The sequence below is a fragment of the Perognathus longimembris genome, chromosome 26 (genome assembly GCF_023159225.1).
Source record: "Perognathus longimembris pacificus isolate PPM17 chromosome 26, ASM2315922v1, whole genome shotgun sequence".
Taxonomy (NCBI): Eukaryota; Metazoa; Chordata; class Mammalia; order Rodentia; family Heteromyidae; genus Perognathus; species Perognathus longimembris.
The window spans coordinates 894921-922238 of record NC_063186.1 but is presented as its reverse complement, the minus strand read 5'-3'; the positions used below and the strand labels follow the sequence as shown (position 1 = coordinate 922238).

Here is a 27318-nt window from a genome sequence, read left to right as displayed (position 1 = left end):
GGGGTCCTGGGGTCCAGTCAGGTTCAGTCAGGGGTCCTGGGGTCCAGTCAGGGGTTACAGTCAGGTCCAGCCAGGGGTCCTGGGGTCGAGTCAGGGGTCCTGGGGTCCAGTCAGGGGGTCCAGTCAGGTTCAGTCAGGGGTCCTGGGTTCCAGTCAGGGGTCCCGGGGTCCAGTCAGGTTCAGTCAGGGGTCCCGGGGTCCAGTCAGGTCCAGTCAGGGGTCCTGGGGTACAGTCAGGTTCAGTCAGGGGTCCTGGGGTCCAGTCAGGGGTCCTGGGGTCCAGTCAGGGGTCTTGGGGTTCCAGTCAGGTCCAGTCAGGGGGTCCAGTCAGGTTCAGTCAGGGGTCCTGGGTTCCAGTCAGGGGTCCTGGGGTCCAGTCAGGGGTCCCGGGGTTCGAGTCAGGTTCAGTCAGGGGTCCCGGGGTCCAGTCAGGTCCAGTCAGGGGTCCCGGGGTCCAGTCAGGGGTCCCGGGGTTTGAGTCAGGTCCAGTCAGGGGTCCCGGGGTCCAGTCAGGTTCAGTCAGGGGTCCCGGGGTCCAGTCAGGGGTCCCGGGGTTCGAGTCAGGTCCAGTCAGGGGTCCCGGGGTTCGAGTCAGGTTCAGTCAGGGGTCCCGGGGTCCAGTCAGGTTCAGCCAGGGGTCCCGGGGTCCAGTCAGGGGTCTTGGGGTTCCAGCCAGGGGCCCTGGGTCCACTCACCGGCGCCGAGGTCGGCCCGCGGCCCGCGCTCCCCGGCAGGTGGCCCTGTGGAGCGGGCGCGGGGCCGGGCGCGAAGCCGCGGCGCGGGCCCGGCGGGAGGGGGCGGCGCCCGGCGCGCGGTCACGTGACGGCCGCTATAAGAGCGCCGGGGGCGGGCGCCGGGCGGGCTGCGCCGGACCTCCGCGGACAGAGGGCCGGGGCTCGGACGCGGGGACCCCGGGACCGAGGGCGCACGGCGGGGCGCGCGGAGGGGCGCGCGGAGGGGCGCACGGAGGCACGCACAGGCCTCGCCAGCCCGCGGAGGCCGCCGCGGCTCCGCGCCCGCCATGGCAGGTACGCGCCCTCCCCGCCTCCCCGCCTCCCCGCCTCCCCGGCCCGGGCCCGGGCCGAGCGCGAGCCCGGTGCCCTGCGCGCCGCGGACCGCCGTGCCGGCCCAGCGGGGTGCAGGCCCCGGGCGCCCCGAGTCCCCACGCGACCCCCGGGAGACCCCACGCGACCCCCGGGAGACCCCACGCGACCCCCGGGCGCCCCCGAGCCCCCACGCGATCCCCGGGCGACCCCCGGACGACCCCACGACCCCCGGCTGCCCCCGAGTCCCCCCGCGGCCCGGGAGGAAGGCCGCGGCCCGGGGACCCCGCGCCCCGCCCGCCGCCGCCCTGGCCGCCGCCCCCAGCCTATTTTTAGGCCTCGGTCCGGGGCTGCGGCGTCCCCGCCCGGCGGCCTGGGCGCTCCGCGCAGGCGGCGCACCGGGCAGGCCTTCCGCGTCGTCCCCGGAGCCCGCGCCGGTGCCCGGTGCCCGGCGACCGCGGTCCGCGCACTGCCGCCGCCAGCGCAGGTGGCGCCCTGGGCCGCGGCCAACCGGCACCTGTCTGCTCCCCAAAATCCTGTCCTCATGACCCCCGGAGCCCTACCCCCTGGCTCCCCAAGCCCTCTCTCCCGAGTCCCCACCCCCGGTTCACGCCGCTCGGGTGTCACGGAACCAGGCTGAGTGGGGATGGGCTTTGTGGAGTGGGCGTGGCCGTGGGTCACCGTCTGGCGGGGTGCGGGGGGACACACCGGGTTCCCGGGGAACACCCCACGGGCCTCCACTGCGTGCAGCCTGCCGGCGGGCCGAACGTGCGAAAGAGAGTGACACAGAGTCCCTGATTGGGCAACGGTGCCCCCACGTGACCCCTGCCGCAGTGCCTGGGACACCTGGGTGTCCCAGGAGAAAAACTTAGAAAGGCCGGAGAGCCGAGGTTACTGAATAGGAAGAAATATCCATAAAATCCATATTTGCCTTCGGTTCTTGAAAGGCATTTCTGGAGATTGGGGTGTGTCTGTCTGTCTGTCTGTCTGTCGTATGTCTGTATGAGGTAGCAGGGACCTGCCAGGGAATATTGCTTGCCGCTAGAAAGTACTGGCAGTTTGCTAGAGCTTGTGGGGGTGGTCTCTGAACCCATTTGAGCTCTTCAGATGGGATGGGATGTGGGAACTTTGTTCCAGATAGCAGAAAGAGTCAGATAAAGGGCCAGAGTCGTGCAATACACTTGAAGAATTGGGGCCTCTCCGCTCCCTGGCAGTCTTGACAGACAACTGGATTTGTTGATGAATGAAATACCACACCGAGTGTGAGCCTTTCACCCATCCAGGGCCCTTTGGGTATTTAGAATGTCATCGATGCAGGAAGACCCTGGGGACAGCTGACAAGAAGCATGTGTGTCTACCAAATGATTTCACAAGCCTTATGCAGACATCCCTGCCCCTACAAAGTAGAGGGAAAGGGAATGTAGTTCTTAATTTCCTAGTGATCTCCTGTTAATTGCCTAAAATTCGCAACCCCCCCTCCCCCATCCTGTGGAGCTAAGCTGTGGTTTGGTGTGGTAATTCATCCTGTCTAAGTTGGACCTAGTTCGTATAAAAGTCTGATCATCCTCTAGCAAGGTGTTAGGCAACTCTGCTGAATCATGATCTTGAACCGTTCATTCAGCTGGCTAGCTGGCTTGCTGGCTTGGCTGGTGGCTCTGCCATTTGAGCCATACCTCCAGCCTTGTTCTTTTGCTGGTGATGGTGGAGATGGAGATGGAATCTAGCAGGTTTTCCGGCCCTGGCTAGCTTTCAGTTTCGATCTTGGGGAAATAGGCCTCCTGAGCCGCGAGGATGCATGAGCCACTGGTACCAGCTTACTGACCCATTCCTGAAATGACTACCCGGTTCTCCTCTGACCGAGCAAGTTGATCTCCCAGGACCTGAGCCTGCCTTTGCCCAGGGCCATGTTGTACTGAGTGTGGTTTTTCTCTGTATTAAGATCAGGCCTTTGTGACACTGACCACAAACGACGCCTATGCCAAAGGTGCCCTGGTCCTGGGCTCCTCCCTCAAGCAGCAGGGGACCACCCGGAAGCTCGTGGTGCTCACCACCCCACAGGTCTCAGATGCCATGAGGTGAGCGCCTCCCCTCCCCGCCTGCCCGTCTGTCTGCCCGTCTGTCCCTCAGGTCCTGACCCCTTCTGTCTCTGAGAAGATATGCCCTGTTCAGAGTTGACCGCGGAGTAGAGAATGATGAGAGCAGCTGGTTCCAACGCGTAGAGCTGCCCCCTGTGCCTGGGGACGTCCCCTCCTGCTAGGCGGCAGTGTCTGGCCTCAGCTGCTGACCTCAGCTAGTGGGTCTTGGGTCCACACACCCCCTGCTGAACCCCCCTTTCTATTGTAACTGCTCACCTCTAACATGTTAGAGTCTTTACTAAAAGCCTCTCTGAGTTGATGGTTTTGCTAAGGGAAGCACCGGTGGGTACTGGGGACTTGTGTTTGAGTCATTATATAATTGAGTCATTAAGATAGTTTTTAACTGGGATTTGAACTCTGGGCCTGGCACTTGCTGTATTATTTGAGCCCCACCTCCAGTCTGAGGTAACTCACGTTGCTTTGTTGGGATTAAAATTCATGGTATGACCAGAGAACCTCTGGCTCACTCCTAGAATCCTAACTACTGATAGGTTTAGATTGCTGTGGCCACAGTTCAGGGCTACTCCGGAAAGGCAGAGGTTCATGAGATGCCTTCTCAAGGAAAATCTGGATGTGGTGAAATATGCCTGTTTTCCTAGCTACCAGAGAGCCTGATATAAGTGGATCACACTAGGCATGCCCAGGGCAGGAAGCAAGACCCTACCTTAAAAATGGCAAGCAAAATCAGGGCTGAAGGCATGGCTCAGTAGTAACAGCACCTGCCTAGCAAGGCCAAGGTCTTGAGTTCAAACCCCAGTATTGCCCCATCTCCCCACCACACACACACACACACACACACACACACACACACACACACACACAGAGACATATGAATGAACCTACCTAGTTACTGAGGCTAATGACAAATATCTGATCACACTAACAGCTTTGTGTTCTCTTTACTTCTACCATCTTCTGATCATCGTAGAAATTCAGAGCCCCCTTACATTTAAAAAGAAATGTTAGTGTGGGCCTGGGTCTGCTGGTGTGGCTGTGACTCGGAAGCCAGATCCTTCCTGTATCAGCCCCACCACAGCCCTTGCTGAGTGTTCCTCGTGCTGAGATCGGTGCCTTGCCTGAGTCCTTGCTACTGACCCCTCACAGAAGCTTCCTCAAGGAAAAACCCAGTCAATTCTTGGCATGGAGAAGTGTGGGAGCTCACAGACCAAAGCGAGTTTCTCATCATGCCCGCGTAGAGCGCGCGCATCATGATGCCGGTGGAGACCAAATAGCCACGCCCCTCTGTTAGGTCGGGGATGCGAAGGTTCAGTCCATTCTCAGTTCCTTTAGCAAGAATCATTAGTTCTAGGACCTGTTGCACGTGTTACAGGCAAATGATTGCCTGGCATCATTTGTTAAAATATCCAATAGTCAGCCAGAATTGATTCTAATAACATAATTGTCAAAGGCATCATTGCACAATCATTGTGCTCCACAGGGTGCCAGTGGCTCACGCCTGCAGCCCTCGCTCACCGGGGGGCTGAGATCTGAGGACTGGAGTTCTAAGCCAGGAGGGGCGTCTGTGAGACTCTCATCTCCACTTAACCACCAGGAAGCTGGAAGTGGAGCTGTGGCCCAAGTGGTAGAACACTAGCAGAAATGCCAAGGGACAGCACCCTGAGTTCAAGTCCCATACCAGCACAAAAGTAAAAATAGAAAGATCCACTCTCTTACCAAATGTCAGTCACAGATTTAGAAGCTATTCCCATAACTTGCCTAGTATTCAGTGGTGCAATAAAAAAAAAGTAGGAAAATAGTGTTTTAAGACAGGCCCCTGATCCTTACTGCAAACAGTTCTTACCGTGCTTGCCACACTCCCCGCAGCCCCTTTTGGTTTGTTTCCCAGTTAGGTCGTGATGCTTGCCTGGGCGAGTGTGGTCTGTGAGCCTCCCATTTCCATCTGCCACATGGCGGTGACCATAGACTCACATCACTAGGTCCAGCTTAGAGTTGAGATGGAGCTGGCTCACTGTTTTGCCCAGGCTGGACTTGGTTGGCTGCCCCGCCGCCAGGGTCTTGACCTCTGTGACGTCAGTGACATTCGCCGCACATGCCCATGAACACCATCAGTTGTGAAGGACATAAGGCAGGTTGGAGGGGGTGCGGTACAGCCAGGCACCGGCTCACTCTGAGGACGGGTGGGTGGATGGGTGGAGACAGTAAGGCCACACGGGTTTTATTTTGGCAGGAAAGCCCTAGAGACGGTCTTTGACGAAGTCATCACGGTAGACGTCCTGGACAGCGGTGACTCTGCGCATCTGACCCTGATGAAGCGGCCCGAGTTGGGGGTCACACTGACGAAGCTGCACTGCTGGTCCCTCACCCAGTATTCCAAATGTGTGTTCATGGATGCAGATACGCTGGTGAGTGTGGCCCGGCCAGCCAGCAGAGGCGCAGGCGTCCGCGCCCAGTCACACACCCAGGGCCGCTGAGGACCTCGGCAAGGCTCGCCAGCGTCCTGACTGCGGGGTGAGGTGGCGAGGGGCAGTCACCCCCACCTACGACCGTGCTGGGTACCAAGGGAGAACTGAAGGAGGGTCTGCCACAGAGCCGTCCCATCAATGCCTTTCTCCCCTTCGCATCAGGTCTTAGCAAATATCGACGATCTCTTCGAGAGAGAAGAATTGTCAGCAGCACCGGACCCAGGGTGGCCCGACTGCTTCAACTCCGGGGTCTTCGTCTATCAGCCCTCGGCTGAGACATACAGCCAGCTGCTGCATCTAGCTGCCGAGCAGGGCAGTTTCGATGGTACGTACTGGCGGTCTGCCTGTCCCGTCCACTGTCATCACTTGTGAGAGCTCTTCTCAGAAGTGTCACTGCCTGGGACATACAAGAGATGGAGCTAGCATTTTAAAGTGTGTGCTTGTGTGTGTGCGTGCACACGTGTGTGGCTATGTATATGTGTATGCATCCTTCCTATAGAGCATAAGATCAGTGCTGACTCAGTCTTGTAGGCTTGACTTAAGTGGTTTTTCTATATTTAAATTAGAGGTATACAATGATTATTCAAAAGAAAAGGTCTGGGCACTGGTGGTACTCGCCTGTAATCCTGGCTACTCAGGAGGCTGAGATCTGAGGATTGGCATTGCAGGTCAAAGCCAATCTGTGCAGGAAAATCCATGAGACTGTTATCTCCAAATTAACCAGCAAAAAGTCAGAAGTGGAGGTAAAGCTCAGGTGGCAGAGTACCAGCCTTGAGTGGAAAAGCTCAGAGACAGCACCTAGGTCCTGAGTTCAAATACCAACACACACATATGCACAGGTACACACAAAGCTATGTAATCGTACCTCTGTCTATGGTGGGTACACAGGTCTGTGATTAAAAAGCTTGCTGTTTGTGGAAATCGAATTTGGTGTGGTCTGTTGGCCAAGGGCCTGGGATTTGCTGGGATTCACTACTTTCTGAAACTTCCTGGCAAAGAATAAGGAACTTTGTTTCAGTCTTGTTTTGTTGTTTGGCTAGTTTACAGTCTGAGCCAGTAGCTTTCAGCCAGCAGTAATTCTACTCACCCAAAAGGACAGTTGGCAACCTCAGTGACTGTTGGCTTGCTTGTTGGCCTGTTTGTCTGTGACAGGGTCTGGCTCTGCAGCTCAGGCTGGCCTCTCACCCCACCCCCATCCTTCTTCCTCAGTCCCCAAGTGCTGAGACTACAGGTGTGTCCACCAGACCTGCCTTGGAGACATTTTTTATTATCTCAACTGAGGGAGGCCAGTGCTGTTAACACCTGCCCAGCAGAAAGGTCAGCTCCTCTCCGCAGAGAGCCCTCCCGCTCCGTCTGTCAGGATGCTGAGGCTCGCTCTCTGGTTGGGTAGGGGGAGCAGAAAGCATCGGGGTAGAGGACATCCACTGAATGCGCATTATGGACATGTCAGACCGAAACCCCTTCTATAACTAACTGATGCTGTAAACACAGCAGACATGTCCACGCCAGAATGCATGCGACATCTGACGAGAGACGCAATCTTGTTTTAAGCAGATTAGGTAAGAAAGGAATACATTGAACATTAATGTTGGCCAACCTTTTCCGTTTTCGTGTTTTGAGATTCCATAGAAAGGAATGAAAGGTACGTGCGCATTCAAGTTCAGCTGAGCCACCATCCCTGCTGCTTGACAGTTACCTCGACAGAAAGGGAGGAGAGTGTTCAGCCCGAGTCCAGCGCTTGTCCAGTGGGAGCAGCTTTCCTCTGCCTCCCGAGTGAAGGAAGCCAGTGTGCCCGGCCAGGCACCCATGGTGACTGCGCCCAGCTCCAGTGCTCGCCTTCTAAAATAGACCTGAGGGGCTGGGAATGTGGCCTAGTGGCAAAGTGCTCGCCTTGTATACATGAGGCCCTGGGTTCGATTCCCCAGCACCACATAGACAGAAAAAGCCAGAAGTGGCGCTGTGGCTCAAGTGGCAGAGTGCTAGCCTTGAGCAAAAAGAAGCCAGGGACAGTGCTCAGGCCCTGAGTCCATGCCCCAGGACTGGCAACAAAAACAAAAAACAAAAAACAAAATAAAATAGACCTGAGGCCTGCCACCCGCCCAGAGCATGACTGTCATCAGGCAGGGAGGGTCCAGCGCCCAGCCCAGGAGCGACGGCAGCCACGCAGGCTGGGGGGGCTGCAGTCTCACGCTCAGAGCTGGGAGCGCAGCCTGGCTGTCTGCCCCGCTCTGGTGTCATTCTGCCAAGCTGGTGTGTCGGCTGATGCAGGGCTGGGTGAGGAAATGCTTCCTACTTCCCACCAGAAAGGGGAAGTGCCAGGAGGGTCTGTGCCTACTGGCATGCCCCACTCAGCTGCAGGGCCTCCGAGCTCACCTTCCTCCGCCCTCACGCCACCCTTCCCTTGGCTCTACCCCCTGCAAAGGACCGGGCTTGCTCAGTTAGCGGAAGAGCTTCATGGAGAGAGTCAGGCCGTCAGCCGAGCAGAGGAGAACCCACAGGGAGTTGTCAACTCTCCAGATTCAGAGGAGAGTAAACCAGCGGCTCCTCATGAAAACTGTGAAGGGTGCACTGGAGTCCCACTTAGCAAAGAAAGCTCTCCCCAGGCCTCACGAGCCTGTGTCGCCAACTAGTGCTGAAACTCCTGCTTCGTCCCTTGCTCGTGCTTAAATGGAAGCGGTAGAGCCCCGTGAACTCTGACGAGTGACACGGTGGGGCTAGGAGTGGTGAACTCTGACCACCCCCCTCTGAACCCCCTCTGGTGGCTTCTGGCTGGGCTTTGTGGCCATTTTCACAGCCCTTCTTCTACAAAGGAATGTGGCTGTCATTCTTCTAGTCATCAGCCCCTCCAACCTCCTCCCCCACCGCGGCCTCTGGGCCCCGACAGTACCCAATATGGCCATGCGTGCTGCATTCCTTGCTTTCCCTTCCTAAGTGAGAACTCAGAGCAGTGACAACACTGCTCATTCATGGCTGGCATCTCGTTTTCCCTCCAGAAGGGTCTGCATCCAGTCTCTGCACGGTTCTGTATCTTTCCGTTATCGCAAACATTTCTTCATCGCTGAAGTTACATTTCCCTAAAGTTGAACCATGTGGAACTGTTGTGAAATCTGTACTAGACAAGCATGTTGCAGGACTGAGCCACCAGCACCTTGCAGGAAGCAGAGAAGGTTCAAGACTTGCTCTCTGTGGTAGGAAACTCGATCCTGATATTGTGGGTCCTAGTCACAGGTTTGCCTCCTCTGTGTTCTCCAGAGAAATGAAGCTGGTGCACGTGCCTCTTCATTTGATTTAGAAGAAACTATCTGGGTGCACAGTGAGCTTAATTTTTCCTCCCCGTGTGAATCTAAAGTATCTGAAATAGAGAAGACGAGAGCTTAGTGATTAAACACACTATAATTACCATTCCATCTCTCCCGTGTGTGCAAAGCCCATCTTATCTGACCTGTTTTAAATCCTGGCACTTGTTTTATTTACTGTAACCTAAATACCATAAGGTTTTTATTGGTATACTGGAATTTTAGTCTATAGTTGCATGTTTGGGAAAAAGTGGAGAATAACTTTTATTTTTAAGCAGAATGTGTAGTCTTCATGCTCCAAATTCTGAGGAGTCACAACTACCTTTCAATAGAGTGTGATAAAGTTTTGTTGTTGTTTTGGCTGAATGAGAGTCCAAAGTCAGGGCCTTACACCTGTTAGGCAAACGCGCTACCTCTCGAGCCATTCCCTCAGCCCTGTATGCATTCGTTATTTTTTCGATAGGGTCTCATGTTTTTGCCTGAGGCTGGACTGTCTATGCCCTTCTATCTAGCAGGGCCCGCAGACGCATGTCACCACAGATTGTCCTGCTTGCTGGTTGAGATAGGATCTCACTAACTTTGTGCCTGGACTGGCTTCAAACCACAATCCCTCTGATCTCTGTCTATTACATGGCTAGGATAACAGGTAGAAGCCACCATGCACGACTGTGCTCATGTTTTAAATGATGTTTTACAGAAAAAGATTTGGTGCTCAACTTGATGAAAGTATGAGATTGAACCCAAAGCCACCTTTGGAATCTTTGTAGTTAATGAGACTCCATGCTATGCCTTCTCCTCAAAGGGATGGAGAACTGCAGCCTTTGGGGATAGCCCTGGTCCTATCCCAGACACCCGTGCTCACAAATATCCAGGGGTGCTTCAAATCCCGAGGTGACCGGTTCACCGCGCCTTCACCCTCCATCGCGCTCAGCTTCCATGCAGGAGGTTCTTGCTGCTCTCGGAGTGTGGTGTCAGCTGCCTTGATTTCCGTCACTGAACTGGTGGCTGCCACAAGGCAGAGGGGAACACAGAAGCCGTGGGTCCCATGCGGTGGCAAAGTAAATGGGCCCACAGAGAGAGTCGTTATCTCATTGTACCCAGGAGTCTTTTTGAACATAGCTGTCCGTGTTCTCCAGCGCCGCAGCTTGCAGAGATCACGCCTGTGGGAGAAAGAGACAGGAGGGAGAGAGCCTGGTGGGATGTGTGTTCAGGCTCCCGTGCAGCCTGTGATGTTTTCATTCATTCCTCAACAGCCCTGGGAGGGGGCCGTTCATTCTGTGAGCAGGATTTACGGAGGGCCTGTTTGACTAGCACTGAGAACCCGTCGTTGCCAGCGTTGGGATGGCGGTTTTCCTGGTGTTCTGCAGCTAGTGGCAAAGCCACATGGGGACTGACGTTCATTCTGTGAGCAGGGTCTACGGAGGGCCTGTTTGACTAGCACTGAGAACCCGTCGTTGCCAGCGTTGGAATGGCGGTTTTCCTGGTGTTCTGCAGCTAGTGGCAAAGCCACATGGGGACTGGAGTCCCTTTAAACATATGGCTGAGGAGTGTGTGTGTGTGTGCGTGTGTGTGCTCTCCTACCTCGCAGTACTCTTTACAGTAAATCTCAGTGGAGGAAGATCTCTGTCAATTTGGCTGTATTATGAATTTATTACTTAAAATTCAGTTCTCCTAGAAGACGGAGCAGCTCATCTCACAGAGGAGAGAACAGATTTATCTCTAATCCCTGTCACCCACGATGCCTAAAAGCACCTTGCCATTCTAAATCAGCACCGTCAGTGGCTTTGCAGCGTTTTATGGGATCTAGAAGTTTTCTTGAGAGATTTCTCTGGCCTGCTTTTTGAGAGTAGGCCCACTTACTGTTTCAAGTCATTTTAGCTTCCAGGCTGAGCAAAGACACTAAGCTTAAGGGCCCAGAATAGATGTAAATAATATAGATTTTTTTTTTCAATCCTTGCCTCAGGAAACTTATGCTCTTTGAGTCCTGAAAAACATTTGCTAGCTGACTGTGCAGTTAACATCCTCTCAGTACAGTTTCAGAGTGCTGAGGAAGATCTTCCAGACACAGGGAAAGTAACATTCTAGTTTAAAGGAAGTGTTTCTTGTCATGTATGCAATAGTTTACCTGTCAAGAATCTCTTTTTTAATGTGGGAAAGAAAAGGTGTGTCATAAAGCGGTGAAATAAGTCACTTGTTCTCATACGCGTAGATCACTGTTCGGCGGGCGCCCGCCAGTGAGAAGCAGGGAGGGGGAGGGGGAGGGCCTGGATCTCGCTAAGCTCGGGGTTAATCCACTGATCCTGAGTAAACCCCAGCGTGATCCCCATCCCGGGAGCTGGGCCTCCCTAAGCTGTCACCTGCTCATCCTTAGCATGTTCCCTATGGGCTATGTGATTATCCGCCAGGGTGCATTGTGGGAAGTGGGCTTCAGAGGGATGTCTGCCAGGCTGCATTGTGGGAAGTGGGCTGCAGAGGGATGTCTGCCAGGGTGCATTGTGGGAAGTGGGCTGCAGAGGGATGTCTGCCAGGGTGCATTGTGGGAAGTGGGCTGCAGAGGGATGTCTGCCAGGGTGCATTGTGGGAAGTAGGCTTCAGAGGGATGTCTGCCAGGGTGCATTGTGGGAAGTGGGCTGCAGAGGGATGTCTGCCAGGGTGCATTGTGGGAAGTGGGCTTCAGAGGGATGTCTGCCAGGGTGCATTGTGGGAAGTGGGTTTCAGAATGAGTCTCATTTCATTCCAGCACCTGTCTGATAACAGTTAGAAAGCAAGCAGAGGAAGAGATGCCTTGATCTTCCCCTCTGCCCTTCTTAGTGGATGAGAGTTGAAAGTGTGTTATGGTTATGGCAAACTGTAGATGTTTTCTATAGAAATGACTTTTTTTGTGGAACTAGTGTCTTTCCCAACTGGTTATCTTTGGGTCAAGGTCTTCCTGCCTGCCTGGACTACAAGCTACGCACTTTAAGTGCTTCAAACAGTAGCTATGCAGACAGCTAGGTGCTACCATGCCCAGCCTTTGTTAAGATAGAGTGTCCCAAAATGTTTGCCTGGGCTGACCTGAAACAATCCTGATGTTTGCCCATACAGCCGGGGTGTCAGGCCTGCATCACCATACAAGCTGTTGTTTGAGAAGGGGGGGGGTTCATGTATGTATCCTGGCTGGCTTTGATCTCAGCTCCCAAGTAGCTTGGGATTCTAGGCATGAAATAATAGTTTTGTGTGTGGCATCCTCTGCTATAATACATTTAGAAAGAGTCCTTGTCCAAAAGTCTCTAGACCAGAATGTCTCACGTTTTCATAGGCAGACAAATCAAATGGACTCTGATCCTGCAGAAACACCATCTTGCGTTTCCGCCACCATGAACCCTCCCAGCTTGTGCCCATCCTACTGGGGCCTGGGCTGCCCCTAGCAGCACAGGGCAGGGACATCCTGGTTGTAGAGAGAGTGGCATTCAAGTTTGAGCTGGAGTAGATGTACCCACCCAGCTACCCACCTACATAGACTAGCCATTGGCCAACAAAGTCTGGGCGAGCTCACAAGCTACGCGGTGAGGCCCACCAGCCCACATTATGAGATGGAGCATTCCTGTCTTGTGAAAGTACTAGACACACTTCCGGATGGTGCTCTATCCTGTTCCCAGGCTCCTGACCCTGCTCAGAAGAGCTAGAAAATACCATGTGGCCGTGAGCTTACTGCTTGCCTGGCAGAAGGATGGCAGAGTCTGCCACTTGCTTTTGTTTGCGAAACAGGTGCAGGGTGCCAGCCTGCTCCCTCTCCTTTCTCCCTTTGTCTCTGCCGCTGGCTCCCTGCTGCTGGCTGATGACCGTGGTTTTGCTTCTGACATGACTGGAATTAAATGTCAGATGAAGGAAAGCTGCCTCAAAGTCTGAACTGACTGGACACAAGTCCAGGGACTTTGTAAGTGGAAATTCATCAGTCTCCAGGGTGCCTTTTTTATGACTTGTGACACACTCTTTTGCATTGTAGTTAAAAGAGGGGCTGTGGCTCACACCACACATTGATCTTTCTGGTCGACTTTAACCATTTGAGTGACCTTGAATTGTTGTAACTGTGCATTAGGGAAATGATAGCTGGGACTGGACGGGAGCCTCCGGGGTGACACCCACAGCAGGGCTGGTGATGTCTGGCTTCTTACGTTGGATCTTACGAGGCCCTCAGCTCCCGGTGGGTTTGGTTGCACCATCGTTTGTAATCCAAGTAAGAAGCGCACCATGCTTAGAAGCCATCTCAGGATGGCTCTGGTTCTCACCCCTTTGTGCCGGTAGTTTTAAATTAAGAAACTAATACAAGGAGGTGTCGAGGGGGATTTCTGTGGTGCTTGTCCCCTGCTGTGGTCACCCCTGTTCACTCTCTCGGCCCCCACTCTGGGGTGCCCTCACCCCGATGTCTTGGTGTCTCTCCATAGCCTAGGTGGGGCTTGCCCCTTGGGCTGCTTTGCTCTGCCTGCAGCCCCTTCTACCCCCCCCCCCCCTTGCCTGGCCTGCCTTTGTGTGATGGGACTCTAGCAGCTGCTCAGTAAACATTCCTCCAATTAATGACCGAGGGAGCCAGGGAATGGCCACTCCCCAAAGCGAGACATGGGACTTACTTTGAAACTGAATTGGTGTATACTTTAAAGCTCCAGTTCCATATTCCTATGTAGTGAGCTGACTTGGGGGTCCGCTAACCTCCCTCTTTTCTGTCTCTTTCAGGAGGGGACCAGGGCTTACTCAACACCTTTTTTAGCAGCTGGGCCACGACGGATATCAGAAAACACCTGCCTTTCATTTATAACATGAGCAGTATCGCCATCTACTCCTACCTCCCGGCGTTTAAAGCGTGAGTGTGTGCAGCAGAGGAAGGCCGGGGCGAGGTGGATGACCCCTGGGGTGCTGCTCATCGACTCTGATGAGAGGCAGGGGGCAGTTTGGAGGGGCTGGGATCTTACTGGCTGGCTGGGGCGGGGTGATCCCGGGTCCCTCGCCGCCGTGGCGGGCAGGGCTCATCCATTTCTGGGGCGCCGGCCCTCTTGTACGTTGTGTGCACACACGGCCTCCCCCTCACGGGCTGTGGGCTCCGAGGCTCGGTCTCCTCCTGCGGACGGAGGAGGGAGTCAGGAGCTGCCTCAGGGCCCGGAGCCCGCGGGGAGCGGGCACGGATCCCCGGGGCACAGGTGCCGCGCGGCGGCGGCGTCATCGGCCTGGGGTGGGCTGATGTGTTTACGTCCCCCGGGCCCAGGCCGGCTCTTCGGCCTCTGACTCATGCGTGCGGATCTGGGCGATGATTCAGGCCTCGCTGGCTGTCAGGGTGAGCCGGGCGGCCGGCCGCCGGGCTGGCTCCCGACTCGGCTCCGGGTGCCCGGGCGTCCCCGGTGCGCAGCAGGGCCCCTCGCGCCCCGGCCTCCTTACCCAGCGCTCCCTCCGCCCGCCGCGATGAGCAGGCGGCCTCCTGTGTGTGGCGGAACGACTTCCGCTCCGGCCCCCGGGGGGGGGGGGTCTGCCAGCGCCCCCCAGACAGGGGCGAGAGGCTCTTGGGTGCTCTCCTCGCGATCTGCTGCCCTCGGCCTGCCTCCGGGCCTTCCCGGTGTGCCGGAGCGGGGAGGCCGGCCACGCGGCCCGCCGGGTCCCAGAGTGCACGGGGGGGGGGGGGGGGGGGGGGGGGTGGCGGGAACGGCCCGTGCGCCCGGCCACGCGGCCCGCCGGGGTCCCAGGGTGCACCGGCCACGCGGCCCGCAGGGTCCCAGGGCTGCACCGGCCACGCGGCCTGCCGGGTCCCAGGGTGCACGGGGGGGGGGGGGGGGGGGGAGGGGGGCGGGAGAGGCCTGTGCGCCCGGCCACGCGGCCCGCCGGGTCCCAGGGTGCACGGGGGGGGGGGGGGGGGGGGGGGGGGGGGGGGGGGGGCGGGAGAGGCCCGTGCGCCCGGCCACGCGGCCCACCAGGTCCCAGAGTGCACCGGCCACGCGGCCCGCCGGGGTCCCAGAGTGCACCGGCCACGCGGCCCGCCGGGTCCCAGAGTGCACGGGGGGGGGGGGGGGGGGGGGGGAGGGGGGGCGGGAGAGGCCTGTGCGCCCGGCCACGTGGCCCGCCGGGTCCCAGAGTGCACCGGCCACGCGGCCCGCCGGGTCCCGGAGTGCACCGGCCACGCGGCCCGCCGGGTCCCGGAGTGCACCGGCCACGCGGCCCGCCGGGTCCCGGAGTGCACCGGCCACGCGGCCCGCCGGGTCCCGGAGTGCACCGGCCACGCGGCCCGCCGGGTCCCGGAGTGCACCGGCCACGCGGCCCGCAGGGTCCCAGGGTGCACCGGCCACGCGGCCCGCAGGGTCCCAGGGTGCACCGGCCACGCGGCCCGCCGGGTCCCAGGGTGCACCGGCCACGCGGCCCGCCGGGTCCCAGGGTGCACCGTGGGGGGGGGGGGAGGGGGGGCGGGAGCGGCCCGTGCACCCGGCCACGCGGCCCGCCGGGTCCCAGGGTGCACCGGGGCCTGCGGTGGCGTGGGTCTCATTTCCAGGGCCCTCTTGAGAGCATGCGCAGAGCGAGGAAGAGGGCGGTGCCCGGGGCTGGGGCCGCCCCCCTCCCCTGCCCGGGCGCGCCCCGGGTGTGCACGCCCCCCCCCCCCCCCCCCCCCGTGACTCTCGGCGGGGAGGAGCCGCGATCCGGCGTGCTGTGCCCCCTCCGCCGTCCCCACGCCCCCGCCCACCCCCAGCCTCCCGGCCCGAGCCCGTCCCTCCCGCGTGTTGGTAAGGTCGGTCACGGGGATTTATCCGTCGGGCTCACCGAAGCAGCCCCGCGCCGGGCCGGGCTCGAGCCGTGTCTTGTGACCTGGACGGCGCTGTGGAGATTCCAGCAAGTTAAAATTAGAACATGTATTTTAAGAGATGTGCGCAAGCTGAGACAAATCCCCGTCCTGGGCAGCATGAATGGCCGTCGGTCTCCGGAGACCATGGGGAGCGGTCCCCGCATCTTGTTGTGGTTCCTGGCCGGCCCGCGGGCGTGAATCAGGAAATCCCCCCCCCCCCCCCCCCCCGCCTGAGGCCCACACTTGCCCTTCCCCCCGTGGATGCCCGCCTGGGCCAGCTGACCTCCCTACCAAGCCCGGCGCCCACCCGCCTGCCGCCTTCGGGGGACACACGGCCCCTTTGTGAGCTGGAATGTGCTTTTTATCTCCCCTTCCCCATTTATTCTTTGCTGTTTTCCTTAAATTTTTTCCATCTCCCCTCTCCTTCCTTTCCCCTTTTCCTTCCTTCTTCCCCTCCTCCCTCCTCTCCTCCCCCCCTTCTCCCTCTCCCCCCTCCTCTTTCCCCGCGCTGGCCCCGTGCTCTGCCACTAAGGCCTGCTGCCAGCCCCTAGAATCCATTACGCGTGGAGTAACTTCTCCTTTTCCTTAAGACCTTGCTCGTGCCTATTTCGATCAAATGTGGTTGCTGGGGGTTTTCAGGAATGACTGGCGAGTTGATTAGGGTGTAGGAAGCAGTTTTTAGAGGAGGGCAGTGCTGGGGTGTGAACTCTGGACCCTGGGCGTGCAAGGTGGGGGCAGGCGCTTGGTGCCAGGTGTCTTGCCTCGAGCCCTCTTTCCTGCTGCTCACCTACTGTTCCGGGTCCTTGGCTTCTCTCCTCTCAGATTCACTCCCTGTGGGTGGGCACAGCCACGTGGCTTAACAAATGTCAACTCACACGAAGCCTTGGGATTCCAGGAGTGTCATACAGCCTGGGCTCTGGCTGGGCAGGTGGCCCTCTGTACTGCTCAGCTTCCTGTCTCCCTCTCCTCAGAGGTTGTAGGGGTAAACTGAGGAAGAGCATGTAACACTAACCAGTGCCTGGCACATTCTAGCAGCCTCGTCTTGACTCACCTAACCCTAATCCCCACAGCTCCCATTTGTGGGATGTCAGGAGAGCCGGAGAGGAGGAAATGAAGCTCACACAATATTCCAGTTTTGTTGTTGTTTTGTTTTGTTTTGTTTTTTGCCAGTCCTGGGCCTTGGACCCAGGGCCTGAGCACTGTCCCTGGCTTTTTGCTCAAGGCCAGCACTCTGCCACTTGAGCCACAGCGCCACCTCTGGCCGTTTTCTATATATGTGGTGCTGGGGAATTGAAACTTCATGTATGGGAGGCAAGCACTTTTGCCACTAGGCCATATTCCCAGCCCTGTATTCCAGTTTTGATGTTCATTTGCATTGCTCCTGTATTATGACTGTGGCATATATATACACATGTATATATGTGTGCGTGTAGGCAGATGTTAGGGCCTGTGTCATACAGGAGTTCTGGGCCAGCTGGAGCTTTTTCCACATTACAAGGGCTGCCCCTTTCCTGCCCTCGGCCACTGCTTTTGCAGGTGGAATCATTACAATGAGGGAGATGGAAGTGCCGCCTCTAGCAGCGTCCGCGCCACTGACCATTGCCTCCACGTGTCCCCACAGGTTTGGCGCCAGTGCCAAGGTGGTGCACTTCCTGGGACGAGTGAAGCCATGGAATTACACTTACGACCCCCACACCAAAAGTGTCCACAGCGTGTCCCAGGACACCCCCGTGACGCACCCGGAGTTGCTCAGCCTGTGGTGGGAGCTCTTCAGCACCTCTGTCGCTCCTCTGCTGCAGAGCCTGGGCCTTATCCACGACCCGGGCTCCTACCTAAGTGTGGTAGGTCCTACTTTTTCCTCGCACATTCCTAAAAGGCTAGTGCTGCACTTTTTAAAGTGTGAGAGAGCAATGGGGCTCAGGAATAATGTTTCATCAAGATTGAAGAAATAATGCCAGCACAGAAGTACGCTATGTAGAGAACTTCTCCAGATCTGAGCGCATGAAGAGGGGCTTCCGGGGTTTTCTACACACCCACAGGCTGCAACTGTACATTTCCTAGCTCTCTGTCCACAAAAAAGATTCTGAGATGATTCCTCAAGTGAGTGTCCAGGCTGGGCCTGCAGCTTGCCTGGTATGTACAAAATCCCGGGGTTTATTCCCTAGGATGAGTGGGAGGGGCAAGGTTCCCATCTAACATTTTAGGAACTGCTTAGAAAAGCATGTGTGCGGTGAAAACCACAACGATGTGAACATATAATGGATACCCTAGGGCCGTGTCGAGGTCCTAGTGTTGGGCTCGTGTGACACTGTGGGGCCTCGGAGTCTCTCAGGGAGGGCTTGCAGTCATGTCTACGTAGTGATGGTCGTGAGCGTGTTTTCAGGGGGGCCTTGCTGAGGTGGGTTCTTCTAGATGAATCAGGAGTGTGATCTGACACTAAGAGAACAGAATGGCATGGGTGAACTGCACTCAGTTACCTCCCTGGCCACAATGACCAGAGATCCTTCCCTTCTCTACAGCAGATATCGTCACGTAACTTGCTACCACTTGTACAAAATGGAGACATGAGAGCGGGAGGAAGAACTAGCCCGTCGTTCTTACTTAACTGTTGCACACGCACTTGCCCAGCACCTGGAGCAAGGCACCAATCACTTAGCTACGCTCACCTAACCCTGCAACCACTCCGTCCGGTATGGGCTCTTCCCCGCCCTCCCCGAAAGAGATCACATGACTGGTCGAGACTGGGCTCAAACCCAGGTCAGAAAGGCTGCAATCCTTATGGAAATTCGAGGTGGGGCTTGCATAAGGTCTACGTGGACTACAGCGCTGCCTGTGGTAGGCCAGGGAGATGACAGCTGAAATGCTGTGGCGGCTGCAGAACCCCAGGATCTGGCCTGGGAGCTAGCCGTCATTCACAGTGGAGGACCGTTCCTGTGGGGCAAGTGGGGCAAAGGCTAAACCAGGGGCGGCAGGCACTTCCTTATGCTGCCCTCCTCGAGATGCAGTGTCGGTTAAAATACACACATACCAACAGACAGGTATTCCAAATGTGCCCCACCATTTTCTCTGTTAAAAACCAACGTCAGCTTTTATCCACTCACCGTTTGCCTCCCCTCCCACCCCCCCCCCCCCCCCGCCCCACAAAGACCTAAAACTAGAAGCGGGAATGGAAGCACGGAAGGGACAAAGCTGGCGCAGCCTGAAATCGTTCTGCTTTCCTTCTTTCAGTGCAGCAACTTAAGCAGGTGTTGCAGCTCTCTGGGCAGGTTCTTAGCACCTGAGGTATCACTTTAAGTTCTCAACCTTTCCAAGCCCACCCAGATTGAGAGTTTAGCACCAGACTTGTGTTGGTTCCCTTGCCCGCCCATCTTACGCTCTCTAATGAACTGTTTGCAGCTCTCAGACTTGGCCTATTCACTGGCTTTCTCTTGTGGCCTCTGTAGAAAGGTATGCAGAACTTAAACATTACCCCAGTTACTGTTCTCCCTATGTTTCCACTCAAGAAGTCTTCGTTTTGTTAGGAGAAGCAACCATACGACCCTTGTATTTTTGTGTCTTTCCCCATTTGTTCCGTGTCATTATTTTCATTTTGCCACTCTGCATGATAATCCGTCCTGACTCTTCTCACCTTCTTCAGTTGACTGCTTTCTTTCACACGGTCTCATGCCCAGCTCTCAGGCTCTCTGATGGTGTCTTCTTCTAGGAGCAGGTCTCAGGAGCCATCTCACACCTGTCCCTCGGGGAGGTTCCAGCGGTGCCCCAGACCTTCGCATCCTCAGAAGAGCGGAAGGAACGGTGGGAGCAAGGCCAGGCTGACTACATGGGAGTGGATTCCTTCGATAACATCAAGCGGAAACTTGACACTTACCTCCAGTAGAAGCACTGCCATTTTCTGTGGACAGCCATCTCAGGCACTTGTTTCTGACACGGCACGTAGTTTCTAGAGCTGGGTTGCGAGAAGTCTGTTACAGTTGTAGAGGCTTGCACTTACTAGATGAAGGGTTTTGCATGATGCAGGTGAGAACCGGGCAGAAGTTGTGAGTTATTTCTGTTGTAGGGCAGTGCACCATCCATCATCTCACGCTTCCCGGCGAGTGTTTGCAGCTCTCAGACTTGCTGTACACATTGGCTCTCTCATTTAGCTCATGGTTCAGAAACTCCATTATGCTGACTGTAGTCCAGGGTGAAGGAGACCTGGTATCACACCATGAAGATGGCTAGATGAACGCTATAGTGTTTCAGATCCAGGCTCTAAGTCCTCCCTTTACGAGGCCCATCTCGCACTTGCTCCTTATACCTTCCCTTCTGGGGACCTGCATTTTGGAATTGCCTTTAGTAGCACTGCCAAGTGAGTCACAGACAAATCTACCCACAAATGGCGTTAACCTATTGCTTCTTAGTGCACCAGTATTCTATGCACCGCGAGGCAGCATGTGGAAAAGCTTTTGTTCAGTTCTGGGTATTGGAAGATAGAGGTATGTTTTGATGGTTCCCTGCAGTAGCATCCTGTATGAAAAATAAAGACTTATCATGGTATCTTGGTGGTTTAATTTAAGTATTCCCCACTTTACGCTTGAAAATATCATTTTAAATTATTTGTAGTCTGTCAGGGTGTAAAGCTTGACACAGGGATTGTGCTACCTAGGAGATTTAAATCTAATGTTCTCTATACGGTGAACTAAGAGAGCAAAGTAAGATGAAACTAGTCTGTCATCCCCCCAGGAGGTATTCAGTTGGAATATTGCAACCCTACAATTATCAGGCTGTCAGTCTCTGAACACTCTAATCTTTCAGAACATCAGAATCAGCAAGGCACCCAGTGCCTTCTAATTTTTATCTCAAGTAAACATTTAGCAAGTTTACAGACGGTTTTAGGCTGCAAGGGATAGCAAGCTAGGGAAAGGATGGGCCCAAAATGACCTTCAAAACTGGGATCAGGAGTAACTGCTGAAAAGGAGAGGACAATACTTCTGAGTGGAAGAGTCGGCTGCGGTGGCCTTTGTGGCCTAGTCTTGTCACCTCCACAGTCTCCATCCAGCTCACTCCTGTGCAGTGGCCCGAGGATGGCTAAGAAGCCACCGTGGAGGCAAACTACCATGAGCTCAAGATCCTGAGTGTCTGCCTAAAAGTGTACAATAGGAAATGGAAAATGGCTCTCAAGGCTGTAACAGCCACACTGGACTGGTAGAGAACAAGTTACAATGATCTTCAAGTACTTGAAACATTTACCAAAGATTTTAAGTGCCTCCATCTGTCAGGTGCCTCTACACAGCTCTCCCTCCGGATATTGAGCAGTCAGAGCTTCAGATAGACACCACCACCTCATTTCTATGGCCATGCCATACACAATAAGAGTATGAGAAAAGGTAGAAGTTTTTATGTAAACCAGACACAAAAGCATCCATGTTGAGCCAAACTCTATTGTTTTTTATTACCTCTTGTTGCCTATCTTTAAAGCTCTTGGCTGTAAAAGCTTACCTAACTAATGTATTTTATGAAAGTATTTGGTGAAGGCCATTCGCTTTTAGAATAAGTGATGTTTATCACAAAAAATGGCATATAAAGTCCAAGCTGGGAAGATACTGAACCAAGCTGAGATCCTTTCCTTTGATCTGTCAAGGATGTCAACTCTTGACTTCATCCTGTAGAGCGAGACAGTAACACCGCCAAATCCTTTCCAGGTAGCCAAGACTACCAATCTTACCAAGTAAGATAGATAAAACAGGCCACATCTCAATGGTGAGACTCCACTGTGGTAACTACCTCTCCTTCTCTGTCCCACTATCAACAATGGTGGGTCTAACAGCCTTTGCCCCAAGACAAAGTTGCTCACATGAAGGTCGAACCCATCCATCTGGGCATTGGGAGCATGCTGGATCAAGGTCTATGATTAATGCATAAAGTATCTGTATTTTGCAAATGTGTTAAGTCAATGTACTCAAAATAAAGTGAGTTATTAGGAGCCAAACGTTATATCTATCCTCACATTTTCAATGAATCTAACCCAAATGCTACTGAAGAGGATGTCGGTTAAGTGCTCTAAGAGCACATTGCCAGTGCAAGCCCCCCTGCTCATGGCTGTAGCCTCCACAATGACGTAAGCATGCTATTTGTACAAGGGATTGCACTTTTTTTTTTCTTACACATGAGTAAATTAACTGGAACCCATGTTTTTAAGCAAGGAATTTTAAACTACACACTATAATGTTTGAACAAGGATTTCAACCTGTTAAACTGATCAAAATAAAACTTGACTAAACAAATTATTCTCACAGTACTTTTTGTGTACTTCAGTTAAAATCATGGAATATAAACAACATCAAAGAAATGGGATTTAATGAGAGATTCTTTTACTGTGTTTAAAGAGAAAGTAGTCATTAAATATGGCACCAAAGCAGCTTATAATTTTTTGAAGTTTTTATTGACTTTAAAACAAAATCCAGTTTAAACCACAAAATTCAGTTTGAACCACAATTGAGATTACAACATTTCCAATGTATTTCTAAAGCTATTATTCTATGCAATAAAACAGAATTAACAGCATAGCGTAAAGTGTTCATTCCAGTGGTTTATATATTTTAGGATAAACTGAAATTTCTATTTAACAGCACTTAACTGTACAAAAACAAAAGGTATTTAGATGACTTGCCAAACTTATCCTTATGAATGTGTTTAAAAACACAATGGTGTAAATGGGGTGACCTTTGTAATCAAGCAGAATAGGTTGTGGGGGGACTTTCCTTCATGCCTCATAACCCTAATCTCACTGGAGTACCAGTATCCATAGAGCACACGTGCCAACTCAATGAAACTCTGATTGACCTGAGTTTTTGTGTAATGCTGGACCTACAAGGGAAAGACCTTCCCCAGGGCTTCTAATACTAGACCATCCCAAGCTGTACTGCGCTCTCACCCTACAAAGGTTCTGGTCTTGATTTAACAAAAACAAGAAAGAACACCCCTCTGCCTCCAGGACTACCTCTGGGAAAAGCACCCTAGGATCCTGCTGGACAGCCCACTACTCTTGGGGCAACAGGGCTCGGGTGGGAAGAACTTAGTTGGTGACACCTGGCACACACCTGAGATGTGTGCTTCGTAACACGGTATGGCCTCGAATCTCTTACCTTTCAAGTCAAGTCTCTATAATGTTGGAAGTAACACTGAAGGTGTTCTGAAGTCGGTGTCATCAAGCCATAAAGCATCTCTTCTTATACGAATTAGTCTCTCTGCACTAAAGGAATTTCCCCTCAAGAAATCAGATTATCTAACCAGATTGCTAAATTTCTAGTTGTTTTAATAATGACTCAGAGTCATATTGAATTCTGTGGCAAATACTGTTTGCTTATTAACAACAACAACAACAGAAAAGTAAGAAAATGGTAAGGATGAATTACTGGAGGTCCAAATTAAACTGATTTTAAACACACAAAGCAATTTTTCCATTCAGATGTCTTTAAGAGGTGAAAGGACTTTGGAGGTCATCCAGCTCAACTTCCGTCCAGACATCCCGCCTCGCACAAACAGTAGTCTTCTGAATTATAAAAATGTATAGTTATTTCCAAAAAAGCTGCATAAATAAAAGTATCTATTTATAGAAATCTCTATTTAAACTCCATAATTTAAATATTCAAATAAAGATGGGGAAAACTGGTTCCCTCTCACCCCCAGACTGTATTTACATTCTGTGAATGTCAATTACAATTAAGCAATGACTATAAAACCACCTGACTAAATGGAGCCAATAGAGCTGCAACAGAGGCCCTCAGTTTTCATAAACATAATATTACACACCACACATAAACTATTAATGAAGCTATTAAAAAAAAGTGCAAAAACTTTTGCTAGCCTGGACTTTGGTCTGTCATTTAAAGTTTGGTTTTGGAATGCAAATTAGGTTTTTGAAAGACCAATAAATCCAGTTTCCTCTAGCAGTCTTCATGTGTTTTAAATTACATGGACTGTGAGCCTGCTGCATCACAAATCAGGCTCTGGTGAAAAAGCAAACATGTCTAACACAGAAAAGAAGTCTTTACTGGTCAAAAGTATAAAAGCTTCAACCTTACTTGAAATACGAAAAAGCTGAGTACTTGGAAGTTATATGAAAATACTCAGCAGTTAATATGAAAAGTTGAATAACAAAAGTAACCTTTTTTCTCAAAAACTGTTTTAGGCCACAGTATAGAATGGAACTTATTGCTATTTGAAGTGTCATTAAAAATAGGTTCATGTATAGGAGATTACATGTCAGAAATACCTATTTACTAATAAGAAGCAATATGCCCCTCTTTTAGAAGACTTACTCACTAAATCTCCTAAATCTATTTTTACTTCCAAAACATGTATCTGATCAAACTGACCTTACAAAAATCCCACAAATTATAAATCAATTAAAGTTCTGATTTCGTTAATTTTAGCTTGTTTCGTTTCGTTAGCACTTATTTTCTTTGTCCCAAAAGCTCCAGCTGCAAGTTCTCGTTTTGTGTTTTGTATTTTCAGCATATTTTCTTCAACAGAATCCTTCACAATGAACTTTCCAAAGAAAAAAAGGGGAGAAGAAAAGGGAAAGCAGTTAAGTACAAGTACTTAAGATACCTTAAGGTAACAGTAGTTGAAATCTACAGTATCTTTTTAAGCCCAACAAAAGGAAACTACATGAAGCATCAAAGACAAATATGCCAGCAACGACACCTATTAAAAACAAAAAATAAAGTGTCAAGGCCTACTGACAATTCTGGTACATACTGCAGTGACTTATAAGAAACCTATTAGTCATTTTTCTGAGTCCAGTGAGAATAGGAGAGCATGGTCCTGCCCACACTGGGCTCTGCCTTCCTCCACCCCACTAGGATGTCTGTGTACACAAAAGCAAGTTACTCCTACTCCTGAGTTCCTTCTGAGAGCCCATCACAGGGAAGAACAGCACACACCTTTCTATAAAGGCAACTCTTCCCCGCCCCCCCAAAGGCAACTCTAATTAACCTTGTGTCTAAAAAGCCAAATGAAGAATTTCCAGAAATCATAATGAGCTTTTTTATCCAGGATACTGTATAATAATAAACAGGAGGGGAAAATCAACCCATAATATGACCTCAAGAGATGTTTATGAAACATTTTATAAAATTCAGTGTTGAATTCTGATTTTTTTTTTTTTTTTTTTTTTTTTTTTGGCCAGTCCTGGGCCTTGGACTCAGGGCCTGAGCACTGTCCCTGGCTTCTTCCCGCTCAAGGCTAGCACTCTGCCACTTGAGCCACAGCGCCGCTTCTGGCCGTTTTCTGTATATGTGGTGCTGGGGAATCGAACCTAGAGCCTCGTGTATCCGAGGCAGGCACTCTTGCCACTAGGCTATATCCCCAGCCCCGAATTCTGATTTTTAAAAATACTTTATTTAGGGGCTGGGGATATGGCTTAGTGGCAAGAGTGCTTGCCCTGTTTACATGAAGCCCTGGGTTCAATTCCCCAGCACCACATATACAGAAAATGTCCAGAAGTAGCACTGTGGCTCAAGTGGTAGAGTGCTAGCCTTGAGCAAAAGAAGGCAGGGACTGTGCTCAGGCCCTGAGTCCAAGGCCCAGGACTGATAATAAAAAACAACAACAACAAAAACTTTATTAAAAAAAATTTTTTCCTAACAATAGGAAGTGTCTGAGATGTGAGGACAGAGTTTCAAAGCCAGGCCAGGAAGACAAATCCAAGATACTCTCATCTCCCATTAACTAGGAAAAAACTGCAAGTGAAGGTGTGGTTCAAGTAGGCAGAGAACCACCTTGAGCAGAAAAACTTAAGCAATAGCAGGAAGCCAAGTTTACTAGCACACATACATACACATACATGATATATGTGTGTATGTGTACATACACACACATATATAGTATATAAGCATATACATATATGTAGTATATAGTATATAAATACATTTTATATGCATTATATATAAATAATAGTGACAGCTTAGAAATAAAATAATATTTTATGTTTTTTTCATGACCAAAAACTCCTAAGATTTAAAGACAAACCAAAAGCCTAGGATAAACTATTTTAAACATACATAACTACTTAAAAGTAACCAATGTAGGGCTGGGGATATGGCCTAGTGGCAAGAGTGCCTGCCTCGGATTCACGAGGCCCTGGGTTCGATTCCCCAGCACCACATATACAGAAAACGGCCAGAAGCGGCGCTGTGGCTCAAGTGGCAGAGTGCTAGCCTTGAGCGGGAAGAAGCCAGGGACAGTGCTCAGGCCCTGAGTCCAAGGCCCAGGACTGGCCCCAAAAAAAAAAAAAAAAGTAACCAATGTATAAAGCACATTACAGCATAGAAGTATGTAAGATATATGTAAACAACTATAAAAACAAAGTAGGAACAGGTATGACCTCTGTTGAAGGTATTAGTTAAGTGAACATTATTAATTAGTACATGCTGTTCACATCAGCCTCACACATCATAAGGTCTATTTGGGCTGGGCTTGGTTTAATATGTTTACTTGAAGTTTTTCTGTGTGTGTGTGTGTGTGTGTGTGTGTGTGTGTGTGTGTGTGTGTGTGTGTTTGGAATAGCGCTGGGGGTTGAACCAGGGGCCCTGGCATACCAGGGAGGCACTCTACCCCTGAACTAAACACCGCCCCACCCCCACCCCCACACACACAAAAGTGTATCTTGAAAGCAACTGGACACTTGTCTAACAAAAATTCTAAGTGGCGATTACTAGTTCTTTCAATCCATCCTGCAGAAATGCCCATGTATCTCCACAAAGATGTTCGTATAGTAATGCTCACTGTGCAAGTCTCCTTATTAGCAAATGCTGGATTGGTGAAACAAATTATAATGTAAAACACACACAAGATGCGAAGAAGGATGGGTGTGTAGAGGGGTCCAAACCTGAGACAAGTCAGAATGGCAGCTTCAGTGATGGGAGGGGGGTTGTTACTTAAGCAGAAGAGTTTCCATAAGATGGAACAGAACAGCTGTGCACTGGTGTGACTAATTAATGCGAATGAAGAATACATTCAGAAGAACAGTTAAAACCGTGTACTTCCTTATTAATATTTTACCACAAAAAATGTGTGAGTCTACATATTTATGGTAAGAACATTTGTTTAATGAAAACTTTGTAAAATAATAAATAATCCCAGGTATCTTTAAAATACACCTATGTCAGTGGAGATACATGCAAAAGAATGCCTGTGTCTACAGAGAAAAGACCCTGAGCAGAGTATTGCAAAGAATTCAGTAAGCAGGAAAAGGAAAACCTCACCTCTTTCTCTGATTCTACTATACTCATTACAACAATGTATTTAGTTAGGCACCGCCCACAAGCAGGTCCACCTCATGTCAACACTCACTTTTGTGATGATGACCTCCTGCTTCTGGCCCAGCCTGTGGCATCTGTCAAAGCACTGGTCTTCCGCAGCAGGGTTCCAGGCCTAAGGAAAACATGAGGTGCTTGTGAACGCTCTGTAAGGCTGGCACTGCACCCACACTTTCACCTCAACACCATGCACTCCTCCTCCTGACCCTCCCAGGCACAGTGACAGGCAGGCCACTTTCAGTGTCCTTTCCCTCGGCTTCCAACACTGGATTGATGCTTACAAGAGACTTCACTGCTCAGCACCCCTAAGGCAACAGAAACGTCA

At 52.1% G+C, this 27318-nt stretch overlaps 2 protein-coding genes across 7 annotated transcripts in view; one reads left to right on the top strand and one right to left on the bottom strand.

Annotated features, from left to right (window-relative positions):
• The first annotated feature begins 872 nt into the window (after positions 1-872).
• Positions 873-20226, top strand: Gyg1 (glycogenin 1). The gene is made up of 7 exons (XM_048334690.1): positions 873-1028; positions 2983-3118; positions 5367-5541; positions 5764-5926; positions 13608-13734; positions 17312-17531; positions 19394-20226. Exons 1-7 carry the CDS (start codon positions 1022-1024, stop codon positions 19565-19567), a joined length of 1002 nt encoding a protein of 333 aa, XP_048190647.1. The 5' UTR covers positions 873-1021; the 3' UTR covers positions 19568-20226.
• A 1866-nt stretch (positions 20227-22092) lies between these two features.
• Hltf (helicase like transcription factor) overlaps positions 22093-27318 on the bottom strand; it is a 32810-nt gene continuing 27584 nt past the window's right edge. For all 6 annotated transcript variants that reach the window (XM_048334680.1, XM_048334684.1, XM_048334683.1 and 3 more), the window contains exons 24-26: positions 27028-27108; positions 24048-24219; positions 22093-23221 (exon numbers count right to left, since the gene is read on the bottom strand). In XM_048334680.1, the coding sequence (XP_048190637.1) occupies positions 24067-24219; positions 27028-27108 (234 nt within the window). In that variant the 3' untranslated portion in view covers positions 22093-23221; positions 24048-24066. The remainder of the gene's footprint in view (positions 23222-24047; positions 24220-27027; positions 27109-27318) is intronic.